This window comes from Ochotona princeps, chromosome X (genome assembly GCF_030435755.1).
Source record: "Ochotona princeps isolate mOchPri1 chromosome X, mOchPri1.hap1, whole genome shotgun sequence".
Taxonomy (NCBI): Eukaryota; Metazoa; Chordata; class Mammalia; order Lagomorpha; family Ochotonidae; genus Ochotona; species Ochotona princeps.
Window position 1 is genome coordinate 85005297 of NC_080865.1, and position 16569 is coordinate 85021865.

The following is a 16569-nucleotide window of genomic DNA, read 5'->3' on the forward strand; positions in this document are numbered from 1 at the left end:
AGGTCAGGATACAACCCAAATTCTAATCATGACTCTGGATTATGGTCACTAGGATATGATGAAAAAGAGGCATATGTAAGTATTTGGAGAAAAGATTAAGATCATCAGATAAATGAGAATATTTTAGTTATACAAATATTATTCAGATTATTTGGGGGGTTATTTTTGGGGTACTCTTCTACATTTCTAATCATCATCTGATTTTGGAATGTACTCTGACCCTTCTCTGTGCAAGTTTCACCTGATTGTATTGTGGTTTCATCTTCTTTCAGGTGTCTGTACCATACAAGGTTCTCTCCTTGCCTGTCAGAAGTCTTGCCATGTGGAAAGGGGCATGTAGATGGACAATGCTTCCACAGGATCTCACGGAGAAGGATAATCATACATTTTAGAAATAATCTTTTTTGGGCATTTCTTTTAGCTAAATATGAATCGAGAAAAAGGCTAAGTAGAAAATTAACCTGGACATTAGGGGAGTGCTTTAACATAAAACTGTTGTCTGCTTTCTTTGATGATCCTGTTGGAATGTCCAAATACATTTCTATTACACAGAAGTTTAACCATGTAAATCAGCACCCACCCTGACACTCAGGCTTTCTTTTACTTGTCTCATAATTTTTATCTTCCTTCAATATGCCTCTAGTTTGAGAAACAAGTTTAAAGCTTTTATGTCCTGAAATAGTCAGGAGAGTTAGCTCAGATTTATAGTGAGGAAGCTGAAAATTTACCTCTACTTCAAACATGTCAAATTGTCAAAAGTTTCACTGCATTTTTGCATTGCTGCTGCTCGCTAATAATGGCATAACAGGTATTAGAACAAAATGTATAAGAAGTCTTTTGGAAACATTAGATATTTGAAGCATTTAAAATAACCTCAAATTACATGAGTATTTAACAATATGGTCATTAAATGACCTCTTGCATGAAGATAAGAAGTTGCTGAGTCTGGGAATATTTTTGGGTTCAATTTCTATTTTCACTTGAGCCAAAAAAAAAAAAAAAGGCTTGGGGGTGACAAACCATGCCTGAGTAGGATGTGTTGCTAGGAAATCATTATAATAGTGTGATTTCTTTTCCATTTCATATCTACCTCCCAAAGATATTTTTGTGGATTCAGTCTTACACACATAATTTGGCTTGGAATTCTCTTCAGCTTGCTTACGGGTTTTATTTCCAGTGACACCAATGAACTCTATTTTAATAACCCAGAGTTAATGTTTTCACTGTACTACACTATTAATGATATATAGCTACATTGCTTCCAACAAGGATTTGTTTTATTGAAATCAAATCAGAGTCATATTCAAGTTTTTCTTTTATATTTTTCTAAGTGTATAAGAATTACTTTAAAGCTTGAGCATCAGTTGCTGTAGTCTGTTAAATTAAAGATATTTAGGCCTACATACAAGTTATTCATGAGGATTTTGTCTTTATACATGAAAAAGAACTATATGAACAATAGTGACCTATTGTCTATATTAGAGCTTTAAGTCCAGGAAATTTATAGATTTACGGTATGTTGACCTTATTGCTAATAGAAATCTTTCTTCTGATGACTTAGCTATGGATCCTAAGAAATGTAAGTTTGTGTGTGTCCAGATCTGCATAGGAAATAGTAACTGCAATTCCAGGTTTCTAAGGTGGTTACATTAATTATCTCTTCAATTGAAGATACTAAATTCAAGTTACCTTACATGTGATTGGAGTTTTCCTGTCAGTGGAATGGTGAATGATTCCATGGTCATTACATAGCATTTGCATTATATTTTAAACAAAGGTTCTTTGTCAAATGGCATGTATGATTCTATTGTAATTGTAATATGTGATGCAAAAAAGACTGTGTATAAATGAATCATTTAAGAGGCTAAATCAATTCCTGGAAATTGCAGGAAATTATGCATTATATGTGCCAAAGTCAGATAAAAATTTCTGATTATTGGCACTTTGAATAAATGGGAAACTAATGATGTTTTTAAAGCATATGGTACTTGTATAATCAAGGAAAGTTTCCCTAGCAACAATAATTATATGAGCCTCTTACAACTTCCTCCTCTAATTATCTGTTTTATTAGTAGATGCATATCACCATCCATTAGGGAACACTTTAAAATATAATGAGACTGTTATAATGAAGATACACATTTATGTTTGTGTCTATGTGTATCTCCACATATGCAGGTAAATCTTTAAGCAATGTGGTGAATACATCGAAGTACAGATGCCCTTGTAATGCCAATAAACTATTTGGTATTAATATTTTCTCACCAGAAACAATATGAAGTTAAGAGAGTTTATGAACTGAATCCATAAGACCATTGATAATCCATACCAATATTCCTCTACACAGGATCAAGAAAAAGAGATTTCAGCATTGGAAGGGACCACAAGGTCCATTTGGCTAATTTACCATTTCAGAAAACAAGACAGCCAAGACACAAAGAAATTAAGTGAGTTACTCAAGGTCATTGTGCTGTGCATACACAGATGCACATACAGTGCTATCTCTTTGAGTGACAGGATGGATAGATAGCATAAAAATGAACATCTTAACAACAAAGCCTCCAACGCATTCAGGAACTAACTCTTTGGATGGGGTATCATCTATGCTTTCTGTTGTATATGAAGCAAATAGTAAATTCAGAAATATCTCATCACCAGTGCTACATATTTCCTTACCTGATTAATCCACTTCTGAGACACAGGAGAATAGGAGGGTATTCTGCTAGAGAAAGGGGAAGGGTTGGCCTCTTGGACTAAACATGTTTCTCCTACAAAGTCTGCTGTCAGTTATTTGAGAATGGTGATATAGGAAGGGGCTCAGAGGAAAAGAGGAGTACAGAGTTCTAAATTCTACTTTTCTGCATCCCCCACCCCTTTAAAGACTATGAAGAACAGAAGAAGCCAGATATAGACATGTGGTTACATGTTTTTCTATAGGCACATTTTCCAATGCTTAGCTCAGAGGTTAGGACCAATATACCCTAAGAATAGGCTAGATGTATTACTGAGATTTCACAGCAAAGAGTTTGTGTTTTATTGGGGCATGTTTTACCCATGATATATCCAAATCTAAACCATGCTGCAACATGCTTCTATTGGATTCCTCTGGAGATATTTTGAAAGACCTATGAGTTGACCTTTTTGAAATACCGTAAGACCATCAGGTTAAAGAAATTAATGTCAAGTGTCAGTTTAAGTGCACTAACAATACTCAATGCACCCTCAAAGATTGAATGAAAATTATCAGTAAACCATTCACTGCTGTCACCTTGGTATTAGAAATGAACAGCTAAGCTTCATGTGCTTAGAGGATGAAAATGATCAATGGCAAAGAGAATATCCACCTTAGAAATAACATGATCCATTATAAGAATCAGATGTTAAATTGCTTTCTGTACTGAGCACACTCAATTAAAAGTCTGCATGGTGAGATCATCTTGATGGTTAAATATGCTCTGTGGGAACAACTTTTATGGAGCTTAAAAATCACAGGAGGACTATTTCCTTCATGACCCGGGAGATTGGGAAGGCATTCCCTTCCCCTATTTTTCAATTTGGTAGTTTTATTAAAAAGCCTTTTGCCTGAGAGGCTGCTGAATTTGGGATCATACCTATCTATCCCTTCACTTCTGTGATGCTTCCAGTAAATCCAGAATGGATGAATGTCCATTTTGGGACATTCTAGGATCTTTGGGCAAAAAGGTGTTATTCATACACTTGGTATTTGATGGCTTTGTCTCCTTTTCAGTAAGCTCATCTATTTACTTGAGTCATCGCTCCTAGTCTAACTTTTCTTTCTTCCTTTGGCAGGGGAAGGGTGGAAAAGAGTTTGTGAAGAATTCTAGAGATAGCAAAAAAAAAAAATTATCAGACATGGGTTCTAGCTGCAACTGTCCAGCTCCATGACCTTGGATCAGTCATTTAGCTTTTCTAGTTTTTAGTTTCTCCATATTTTAACCACTTGTATAGTTTTTGGTCATTGTTACCCATGCCAGACCACTTGTAAGCTCTACTACTGCGGGAATCCTTATTTCATGTACTGATTCCAAGAGTCTAGCATATGTGATGCACGAATGTAGGTACTCAGTAAAAGTTTAAGAGATGAATATGTCATATCTCAGTTAATGGTGTAACCTTTCATCCAGTCTCCCAATGTGGAAATCAGTGAGAATTCCTGCCTCCACTTATATACACATGTCAATGTCATATTTACTAACTTTTGTCACTACTATCATCTCCTTTCTATCTGTACCCATATTCCTACTTATCAAATCGTTGTAATTTTTATACTTTCCAAAGAGCATATCTATCTCCCAAAGTATTTAATTAGTGATTCTTTAAAAAAAAACTTTAATTTATAAAAGGGAACAAATTCCATGTCTTCCATATGTTGTCTTAAGTATTCTACATGAAATTATAAAGATATTCCTATCTTCCCTCCTCCTCTTTTATTTTATTTTTAGTTTTTGCAATGACATATTTCAATTTACTTTATAATCACAAGCTTAACCTTCCACTAAATAAAGAATTCAAAAAGTAGTGCTCGCTTCGGCAGCACATATACTAAAGAATTCAAAAAGTAAGTAGAAAACCACTCTTCCTCAGGAAGACAGAGACTAGAACAACAATCAAATCTGCAAACATAGTCATGACATTGTCCTCTTTCAACCCTTTCGACAGATCTCCCATTGTCCTCAGGATCAAGTTTAAAATGTTGGATGTGACCTGCAGGAGCCCTCATGATGTACAAAGTATTTTGTGACCATGTCCTAGATCTTCAGAGCTTTAAATGATCTTGCACAGTCTATCTCCCTTTTTTGCACTTAGTGCAAGGTATTTTACATCTTTGTTCATATTTTCTCCCCAAGTATAGAAAGCATGCTTCATCATTCTTTATACATTATGGCTGCTAGGCTGATGGAGACATAATAGGTGCTCAGTAAATGTCTGGTGACTGAGTAAATTAATTCAGGATGTTAGACCTGTGTAATAGTTCTCACATTGGGCAGAAAACTACTTAACTTTTCAGTGCCTCAGTGCATTAAATCCTTTAGGAAGTTGAATCAGGTATACTGGAGATCACCATATTTGCAGACACTTGATTATCTTTAAGATGGAGCTTTTATTTTCCTTTGATTTGTTTTAGGGTTAGGGGTTGTTTGGGGTGAAGGAAGTATAAGGTGGAGTTTAAACACTTTGATCTGGAGAAGAAAGGAAGGGGCCCATTGGGACATGCTTATAATGAGCCTTTTTCCTTCGTGTGGGTTTCTTTGCTGACAGGACTGGTGTCTATCTGTGTGACAGGGAGCAGCAATTGTCAAGGAAATAGAAATTCTCAGTACGTTGATCTTAATATCCATGCTTTGGAGATACAAATGCTTGAATTTAGGCAACCAGTGAATGAATGGTCTATTACTAGAAATTTTATGCCTTTCTAAGGCATCGGGAATGACACAGAAGTGAACGGTCTGAGGGAACAAACATATGATATGATATCACTATATTCATCACTTATGTATAAAGAGCCACATTTTTGACTCAGTGAACCTTATTATGGTAAAGACATTAAATGTTGGCATTCTTTCATTTTATACACACTCTGAAAATTAATGTACATTCCTATGCTCTGAACTGTGCACCATATTATTGGATTGCACCTCAGGATTCTTTGACAAGTTGCATTCTTGCCTACCAAGCCCTTGTGGGACATGGCTAACTAGATCTGCCACAGATGCATTTAACACATACATCCACAACTGAGCTCGCCATGTACATCCCTCCTGCTACAAAGCTGTTTCCTGCCTGTGGTGTTGCTCCTTCAACTGGTAGCACAGTCTTTACTCAGATGTTCAAAATAGTTATCCCTGACCTGCCCTACCCCCAGCCCCATCTCATCTACACAGTAATTCCTCTAGCTTGTCTCCACCTGACCAGTATATAACTACGGTTTCAGTTTAGACCCTCTCCAAAATCACGCTCCTGGGCTAATCCAATAATCCTACTGAATTTTATGCAAGGGTACATAAAAATGTTCTTAGGGAAAAGGAAATAAAGGTAAATTTATTTTGGTACAAAATAATTCTAAAATCTATGTATAGCGCTTTTCATAATACACATTTTCCATGAGCTTTTTTGAACACCTCATATGCATGCACTTAAAAATATTTCCCACAAAATAAGCTCATATTTTAATCCCATTTCTAGGAAATTTTTGAAGTCCCCCCCATGTAGTTCCCTATAGCACATCTTTCCAAGCAATAGGAAATAGTGAGAATGGAATGTCCCCAGTATAGTATAAGTTGTTTCAAATTATTCAGTGTTTTCCTATCGTGTCATGAAAAATCAAAATCTTTAGCATGGTATATGAATAATTTTCCCTATACTCCGGCTTTGATGATCTCACCAATTTTATATCATTCTGCCCTTCCAGGTTACAACCTACCCATTGGCTTGCAAACTCCCAAATGTGTCATTTAAATTTATACCTATGTATCTTTGTTTAAAATACCCTTCTGTGTAGAACTTTCTCTATTGTTTTCAACTGACAAACATGCATGAACATTTCCAATGTTAATCTAAGTATCATGACTGCCACAAAGCCTTCCTGGAATTCAAGGTCTCTTCTGAAACACTTATCACACTGTTTTCCTCTGTGGCACATGAACCTGAACATGGTCTAACAGTATCATATATTTACACATGGTGATTTAGCTGATGGGCTACTTGAGGACAGTACATTACAGTGGTTAAACTGATTGACTATAAAGCTTGTAGTAAGTCTGACTCTGACATTTAGATGGATGACTAAGGACAAGTTATTCCCCCTCTTTGTGTCTCAGTTTTCTCGTGTAAAGTGGGCATAATTATCACACCAATCTCACTGAACTGTCATGAGGATTAAATGAATATGTATAGTATTTATAATAATGACTAATATGTGGTCATTGTTAGGTTTTCTGTAACAATAACAATCTGAACAATACCTGAAATTTCTGAAGCTCAAGGCCATGATGTCATATCTGACATAGGAAGGAAGAAAGGTATCTAATTAATAGTCAGGGGCTTGATATGATGGCTCAGTTGCTAAATCCTTGCCTTGCAAGTGCCAGGATCCCATACTGGCACTAGTTTGTGTCTCAGCTGTTCCACTTCCCATCCAACTCCCTGCCCGTGGCCTAGGAAAGCAGTAGAGGATTACCCAAAAATCCTTGGGACCTTCCACCTGTGTGGGAGACCCTGAAGAAGTTCTTGGCTCCTGGCTTTGGATTGCCTATGCTCCAGCCATTGTGGCCACCAGTGGAGTGAACCAGCAGATAGAAGATCTGTCTGTCTCTTCTCACTCCACAGGTCTGCCTTTCCAATAAAAATAAATCTTTTAAGAACCCCTCAAGTTGATAGGTTAGGTCTGATTATACAATCCCATAATACTTCACACCTTTCCTTTAATTAGCTCTTTGTAGCTTATTCAGGGTGTCTTCCCTATTATACTGTAAGATCCATTTGCACAGGGACCACATCCATCTTACACCAAGCACCATGCCAAGTACACAGAAGGCACACAAACATTTGTTACATAAATAAATGTTTTTAAAGATTTGCAAAACAGTTATTATTAGATTTCCTAACACCTTGATCATTTTTTGAAACTGTCAAATGCTATCCTCTCTCCCACTTATCTGTATGTGAGGCAACCAAATTTCAGTTATTAGAATTCTCTTAGCACAGGAATCTTCCTGTTCACAATGTAGGATCACAGACTTTTCAGTTTCCATATTAACTCAGTGGTACACAGAGTCCTACAACACACTGATCCTTTCTGTTGCCTTCTATTTTATATCTTCACCAAAACTCACATGCAGAGGTATTATAGGAATTACGACTTATTAATTCTATTTAATGAGTACATGGTTTAGATTAAAGAAAAAATGGATAAACATTTGCCCTTTATTTTGTAGCTCATAATTATGGTGGAAAAAAATACATGACTTGTATAGAAATACCTGTTATCATAATGCTTTCTCTTTTCTGCTACAATGTTTACCAGAGATATCATGTGAAGGTAGCCCAGTTGATATGATAAGAAAAGGTTTCATGAGATGGGTAAAAATTATAGTTATCCTTGGTAGGAGAACTGGGTTTTCCTAGATGCAAAGGTAATAGCATTCAATGTTGAGGAAAAGGCACGGGCAAAAGTGTGAAAATCAGATGCACTGGGATAAGGAGAGCACACAGACTATTTTGGCAGAAGGAAGGATTTGTGCAGAATGCAAATGTAGAAGATAGGCTGCAGGCAGGTATATGGAAAAATCGGAGGTGTGATTTTGTTCACAGGCTAGGATGTTTTATCTGCAGACAATGGAAAATCATGGAATATGTTGGGGTGGGCAGTGGGAAAGGGAAAAATGTTGTAGGATTAGTAATTGAGTAGTCATACGGCATTGATAAAATGGAGTAGAAATCCTGGGCTAAACTGTGTTTTTGAGAAATGGGATAGCCAATAGAATCACTAAGCAGATATTTACAAAGGTCTGATACTCAAGCTTGGGGTAAACACAGATTGTAAATAATCAACTGAAAGTTCATAGGAGATTTAGGAATGGATGAAATGATTACAGAGTAGAGAATGAAGACAGAATGTTAAGCACAGTTTAAAAAAAATTGGAAAGCTGGTAACACCATGCCATAAGACAAAATGCAGTAAAATAGAAAGTTAGGAACCACCTGGAAGCTCCTTATGACCCACAAAGGCATCTCTCATCACTCTTTAAGAATCACTTCAAGGCAAGAAATAGTTAGAACTTGGAAGTGGTGGAAGGAGAAGAGGGAAATGACTCATGGGTACCTGTTGAGCAGTCTGATCCTGTCCACTTGGGATCACAGCTACAAACTCCAGCATCCAGAAGAAAAGTCCCATGTCCTGAGCACTGCTCTTGACATATAGGCAGTGGAGTTTCACAGTTGACTCCGCCCCAGCCAGTAGAGCAATGACATTCTCCTTTCACACAGATGCCATGGCTGGAACACATTGGGTCCAAGCAGTCCTCTGCAAGCCTCAAAACATAAGGGGGTGGTTAATAGGGAACAAGTGTGAAAAGCAAACTTTCAACTAATAAAATTGAGACCCAATTGACTTCTGAGTATTATGTCATCAATAGAGCTTTCATGGATAATAAAGTGACTCATATAAACACAGTGTTCAAATCATAAAATTTAGTAGACACCACATATAAGCTGTGGAAAACATAAACAATATTGCTGTCCCCCACATAAAAAGGTAAGCAGAGTATTGCAGGCCTTAAAAAGATTTTTTTTTCATTTGCAGAGTCATTGGTAAATAATTTCTTATACTTTCTGTAATAGGATAGGAATCACAGCTACGAGAAACGATTTTACTTGGTGTGACTACAGGAGTTTATACATTTTTTTACAGTTTGGATTATTAGAGGTTTTGAGTAAAGTGATTGTTGTTCCATGAAATAATAAAAATTGCACCAATGTATTATAATTTCTCACTTATTCCTTAGAAGCACTTTTCAGTACATTTCTCGTGTTACATTTTAAACCTCATTTAAAAATTCTTTTCTTTGTGACTTCTTTTTTTTTTTAAAGATTTTTTTTTATTATTATTGGAAAGCCAGGATATACAGAGAGGAGGAGAGACAGAGAGGAAGATCTTCCATCTGATGTTTCACTTCCCAAGTGAGCCGCAACGGGCCGGTGTTATGCCGATCCGATGCCAGGAACCTGGAACCTCTTCCAGGTCTCCCACGCAGGTGCAGGGTCCCAAAGCTTTGGGCCGTCCTCAACTGCTTTCCCAGGCCACAAGCAGGGAGCTGGATGGGAAGTAGAGCTGCCGGGATTAGAACCGGCGCCCACATGGTATCCTGGGGCTTTCAAGGCGAGGACTTTAGCCGCTACGCCACACCGCCGGGCCCTCTTTGTGACTTCTATCAGGACACTGTGACACAGTTTTCAATGTCTTAGAATATTACAGACCCAATTCCCTGTATCTCTAAGACCGGAAATTATGGTATACATTCTGATAAATGCATAGACTATTTTAAAAGGAGGCTTCTATACTTTCCCTGAGGAAAATTGTTTTATACTTACAACTGAGTAACCATTTCATGAGAAATGGGAAGATTCAGTTCCAAATTTTTTATCTTCCTTTACAAATAACAAGAGGCGAAAATAACTTTTACTATGAAGATGCATACTTCAAATCACTTTGTGCAATAGTGTAGATGGACAAAACATACCTTTATTTACAAGTTTTGCCTTGATTTAGGGTGTGGCTTGTGGCCATGGAACAGAGTCAGTCTATCTAAGCACTATTATAATTAGTATTACTATCAATATAATTAACCCAAGATCTCAGGTTCATTAGCACAATATCCTACTACATGAACTAATTAACAAATAAACACCAGAAAGTACATCTAATTTGGTTTATCATTTGGAGGGAAATGGAAAGACCAAAGCACAGAATTTATTAGAAGGGTGTCACTTTGTTATACCATAAACTTAGTAAGCAAGTTATTATTAAATACAAAATAGCTTATTTATTAAGAGTTTCTACTTAAAGGCAGGTTTGGTGGTTTAGTGTGTCAAGTGGCTAATTGGGATACCTACGTCCCATATTAAAGTGCTGCATGAAAATCCAGCTACTCTGATCCAGGTCATGGTTTCAGTACTTGCGTCCCCGCCACCCATGTAGAAAACCAGGTTGAGATTCCAGGTTCCTGGCTTTTCTTGGTCCACATTCAGCTACTGTAGCAATTCAGGGAGTAAACTAGTAGATGGAAGGTCTGTCTGTTCCTTTCACTCACTCTGCCCTTCAAATACGTGCTTACATACATGCATTTGCTTTTGAAAAAAAAAAGGAGATCTACTTAAAAGCATTTGTGTGACATTTAAATCATCTTAAGACATACTTAAATCCGAGGTATAGGTTAGATGGCAACAGGGACACATTAAAAACATGTGTTGGATATAAGTTTGGAGCAGATGAAAAGTAAGTGTTCTGTTTCATGAGGCATGCTGATCGTAACCCCAGTTGATTGTTACCATCTAGCACTGTGGGTCCAATGTCATCGGATTTTCCAGTGTTCCAGGAAGAGCAGCAAACAGGGATTTTTTAAGGAATATATATATTACACATCTCTGTTTAAATTTTGGCAAATGTGACATTAAGCAAGAACAACAAAAAAAATGATATCCCTGGGTCAGTCAAATAAAACCTGATGGACTACATCTCAGCCTATAGCTTCATCGTCTGTAAAGTCTTATCTTTTTCTATCGAATTTTCAGTTTCACTAAATATGTTGACTAGCCTTCCTTGGTTATTCTGTAATTTTCTTAGTGCCTTGAGAAAAAGCAAGTATGAGCTGAGTCTTTTGTCATCTGTTTACAAACGTTAATTTAGAAGGGTCTAAATTTAGTGACATGTGGTAGATGCTGTGACAGACACCATTTTCGGCTGTTTGTGTGTCTGTAGAGCATCTGAGTTTATAACAACCTAAATGTTATAATCACATTTGGATGATCATAAAACGAATTTTCAAAAGTAACTCAGCAACTTGGTGTCTCCTCTCAGCCTAATGTCACTCACTGGGGCAGATGTAATCTTCACACCCAAATTCTACTCTGGCTAATGGGAGATGGAGAGCTGAAGTCTTCCTTGTCCATGCAGTGGAATGAGATTAAACCCTTTAAAATGCTGTGTAATAGTCTTAATGAGCCATCTTTAAAAAGCAATTATAGTGCATTTTCAGCAGCCTCTTTCCTGAACAACAGTTGTGATGAGACCAGCTCCCACGGTAATGGTTTAATATTATTTCTGAAATCAGTCTTATTTGAGGAATGTGGCATGAAAAAGATGTGATTATTAGTAAACTTATTCTTCCATGTGTCTCTTTAAATGATGAAACTATTGCTATTTCCATGAAAAAAAATTTTGAAGACTCCTTTGGGGTAAATTTGATATAAAAGCACTGTTTTGAAACTCATTACTGGTACGCCTGCTTCCTTAGGCATAGAGGTCAAGTTTCAGCATAAGGCATGTTAAAATAAATAATATAAAGCAATAATAATAATGGTAATTATAAATCTCCCCCAAAGAAAACATTTGTGAAATGGCTCCTAATGTGCATATATTATTTTATTATGAGCTTAAAGTGAGATGTAGCATGTGTCCTGTAATAATGAAGGCCTACGAATGAATACCTAAAATTGTCAATATGGAAATTTTCAAGTTATAAAATGGGGTTATAAATGAGGGAAACAAGAGCACTTTTCATTACAGCTCTGTGAATGCAACAGATCTAGCCTCAGGCATAATGCTGTCACAGTAACTGCCACAAAAGGCACAGGTCCCCTGACCTCTGCCCCTTGCTCTATGTAGTAAGAACATGTTGAGCATTTATTGCTTACAAAGCTATGCTGCTTCTTTAGTCGAAGCACAGAATAACACCTTGGCCATTTCAGTGAGAGAGAAGCCTGAAGCGATAGATCAAAATGGGGCTCTGACCTTCCTCACATATTTCTCCTTTGTATCCTGGTACACAGATGCAGACTCCCATGATGCAGGTGCCATGGCCAAAGCACGTTGGGTCAATGCATTGTTCTTCTGGAACATCACACTCTGGCCCCTTCCAGCCATTCCGGCAGACACAGTGTCCTTTCTCGTATTCTCCATTCCCACCACACAGCACAGGGCACGAATCTGAAGATTAGCAAATGAACTTGTTTGTTTTCATAATGCTTTCAAATCTCCAAAGAGCAATTCTCTATTGATTCTTGCATAATATTTCAGGCAAACATCGTACTGTTTCTCTCCTCCCCTTTATTACATAGACACACACTCATTGTTATAAACATAGAATTATCTTCCTATGGGGGTGGAGTAAAGATATTTTATAAATATATTCTATATGACAAAATTATTTCAAATATTTTTGATTCTCACCATACTCTTAAACTATTATTATTGTTTTCAGATAGATTTTTTTTTCTTCCTCCAACAAATGTATATTGCTTTTAGGAAGCAAAGTTTGTCTTACTCATTTTTAAAAAATCTTCCACACCCAGCCTCTATTATCCAAGGTCTGTCTTGGCTATGGGAACCTAGAAAGTACTTTGGAATTCCCTGTTGGATGGGATTGAGTCTAAAGAAACTAAATATGTGAGAAATTGGAGCTCAAAACGTTAGCAGATGAAAAACTTTGGACATAAATGGAAAATGAGCAAAACATCTCTAAAATAACAATTATAATTTAATGGGAAAACATATTGTGATTTACGCAAAGCTTTTCAGAATAGAACCATTTGAAAATCTAGGAGGCAGTTAAGCTTGCTAAGTTTAACTTCTTCCCATCTTTACTTTCTAGATTATGTCACAATTTGGTGATTTTTCTATTGTTATACATTGGTGTGTATAAGCTACTGATCTGGCCTGGTTTCTAAAAACTACTTTTCTTTAAAATTTTCTGAACTGACATATATAAATTATCCATGCTGCTGGAGTACCAGGCAATGTTTTCATACATGTCTACAATGTGTGTATGTCCAATCAGATCAGAGTAAGTACATAAACCTTTTCAAACATTCAAAATTTCAAAGTTAAAAACATGCAAAATCCTTTCTTCCAATATTTTAAGTAGAAAAAAATATATACAGCGCAGTATCCATAGTCAACCTATTATGCAATAGAACCCCAGAATTTCTTTTTTTGTAATATATATATATATATATATATATATATATATATATATATATATATAAATCTCCAACTATATTATCTTAGAAGTATCATGGCTAGATTTCAATTGATCCACTGGGTACTTTAATTTTGATATCATTTTTGAATTAATTAATTTATTCTTTTAAAGTCAGTCCATTGCAAATTACTCTGCTAAGAAAATATAAGCATTATATTGTGGTTTGGTCAGACAATATTGGTAGAATTCACAGCTGTGAGGGGAGGGCACCCTGGATAAGTTACTTATCCTGTCCAAGACTGTCTGCCCATGAAGCTGGCACAGTAGCGGATCTTACCCAATTGAACTATAGGAAGGGAGGATTAAGAGGTAATATGAAGTTTGGAATGGCGCCTGTCATAGTAAGTGCTTCTGGTGGCAGTGGTGGGGTCACTGCTGCTGTCCTTGTGACTGCTAAGATTGATACTCTTATTATTACTGCTAATTCTGAGTCCTCAAATGATACCTATGTTCTTAAACCAATCAGAATCACATAGCAATTTTACCTCTAGCACAATCAGGTCCAAGAAATCCTGGAAAACAATGACAATGTCCAGAAATACATTCTCCATTTCCATTGCAATTGGTGGAACAATCATCCATTATTTCTATTAAGGAAAACAAAAGAAAAAAATGAATAAACCTGGAAGCTGTAGAGAAAGTTAAAGAACTTTTTTTTACATATTGCAGTGATTTTTGAGCCTGTAGTGATTTTCCTTTCTGCTGTCTACAGAACACTTAAAGCTCAAAATCAGATGCCAAAGACTTCTGGAAGATGTCACATCCAGAACAAAATTATTAAAAGGGTCCTGGATTTGCTGAATGGGCTATTTAACAGTGGAACTAAAAGTGAATCTGATCTGTGAAGTGCATAAAGGGTCTAGATGAAATGTATTCTTAAGAGACATTCATAATAAGGCTAAAAATGTACCAGGATTAGGGGATGTTTCTCAAAAAGATAGCAGGTTTAAAATACAACCCAGAAGACATGACTCCTTTTTTTTTTTTTCAAATTTAGATCATAGAAAATAAAATTTCTCCTCTAGCAACTCAGAATATTTAATCTACTATCTTGGCAGCATTAATATGATAATCAGTATTTCATTTTCATTAATAAGTGACAATGGAATGAATACTTTCAAAGTAAGTGATCATATTAAATTCACCACCACACAAAGAATATTAGAACCTAAGTATTTGTTGAGAAATGCTTTCTTAATTGTAAATGCTTATCAGTTCTCTGAACTTTTCCATGCATTCTGAAAGAACAGGGTTCTGAGGGAATTAAGCAGGCCAGATTCTCACAGACATTAAAATTGCCTCCAGTTTAAAATTGTGTTTGCGTATTCTAAGGCAGCCTTCATGCAAAATACAAAATCAACAGATATATAGGTGTATATATCTATATAGATATATATACACATACACACATATATGTATCTGGAAGAACTATAGAATGGAGGCAAGTATACCATGAATTAAAGATATATTTCAATATGCATCTCTACTTTTGAATGAAAGATGGATTCCAATACTAAAATGCTGGACCTTCTACCATTGTCTATACCTACAACATCATGATATACTCAAACAGAATGATGGTGGACTTGGGACTGTTGTTAAACTGAGAATACTGTTGTTATAATAGAGGGGGAATCTTTGGGGGAAGAGAGATTAGGGAGCAGAAAATCCCTGGGATTTGGAATTTGGAAGGGGAAATCTCTGAGTCTAAGAAACTGTATCATGAAAAATAAAAATTTAACATAAAATAAAACGTTTGAGTATAATAGCCAAATTCTAAGCATATCAACTTTTATATCATTTGTCTTTTTTTAAAATACTCTTTTAATGACTACTTTTTGCAAATATTGTATACTTAATCCTCCTATACTGAGTTTCCTGTTCTGATATATTAAAATCACACTTTCATTTATGTAGCAAATTTTTCCTTTTTCAATCCGAGCTATCTGCTTTTCCAATTTTCACTTTGACAAACTATTTTCAACTAGAAAGAAAGCGTCTAGGAGGTGGTCCGCCCCTGATATCTTCCACTGAACAATTAGTGTGTGAATTTATAATATTGGCAGAAAAAAATAACATTTCTGTAATTGTGACCTGTGTCCTCTTGTATGAGCAGTAGGATAATGTGGTGTACTGAAAATGAGGCAGCCTGGGTTTCCACTCTACATTCACTGGACCTGTTTCTGCAGAAGGTAGACTGGTAATCCGCATCCTAACAAATGTCTCAGGTGACCCTGCAGATGCTTAAAGCTTTGAGAGTCAGAGCTTTAAAAAAATGTCAGGTTCTAAGTAGAGAAGTCGTAATCTAGCTGTTCAAGTTCTGCCTGGGGAAGAATACAGGCAAAAGGAAAAAAAACTGGTACTTAGTTCATTTGGGGATTCTCAGAAAGCCGACAATGAATCCTATGGCTTTGGAAGGTCAGGCTATTATCAATAGGAGGAGATTATCTTTCTTAAACCTGTGTGATGATACCAAATGACCTGCAGATTTATGATGGTTTTGTGCTATGATCATTGTGTGGGAAAATGAACTAGAAAAGTGACACATGTTATTTACTGAATTACAGCTATGCTGGCTGAAATTTAACAACTGGAAGAGTCAATAATTTTTAAATCATTAAAATTCTAGTTAATTCCAGAAAACCATGTCTTTGTAAATACAAGTATACAAGTAATTATGAAAAAGCATACAGAGTGTCTTTTTTTTTCCACTCAGAGCTGGAATCATAATCCCCTTTCTACTTATCTAGATTTCTATTGCCAATCAGTAATGACAGCTTGTAAATATGCA

The 16569-nt window shown here is 36.2% G+C and overlaps 1 protein-coding gene across 1 annotated transcript in view; it reads right to left on the bottom strand.

Moving 5' to 3' along the window:
- Positions 1–16569, bottom strand: part of TENM1 (teneurin transmembrane protein 1) — a 570964-nt gene that overhangs the window by 241339 nt on the left and 313056 nt on the right. The window contains exons 9-11 of the mRNA XM_004587672.2: positions 14264–14365; positions 12530–12724; positions 8843–9043 (exon numbers count right to left, since the gene is read on the bottom strand). Of these exons, the coding sequence (XP_004587729.2) occupies positions 8843–9043; positions 12530–12724; positions 14264–14365 (498 nt within the window). The remainder of the gene's footprint in view (positions 1–8842; positions 9044–12529; positions 12725–14263; positions 14366–16569) is intronic.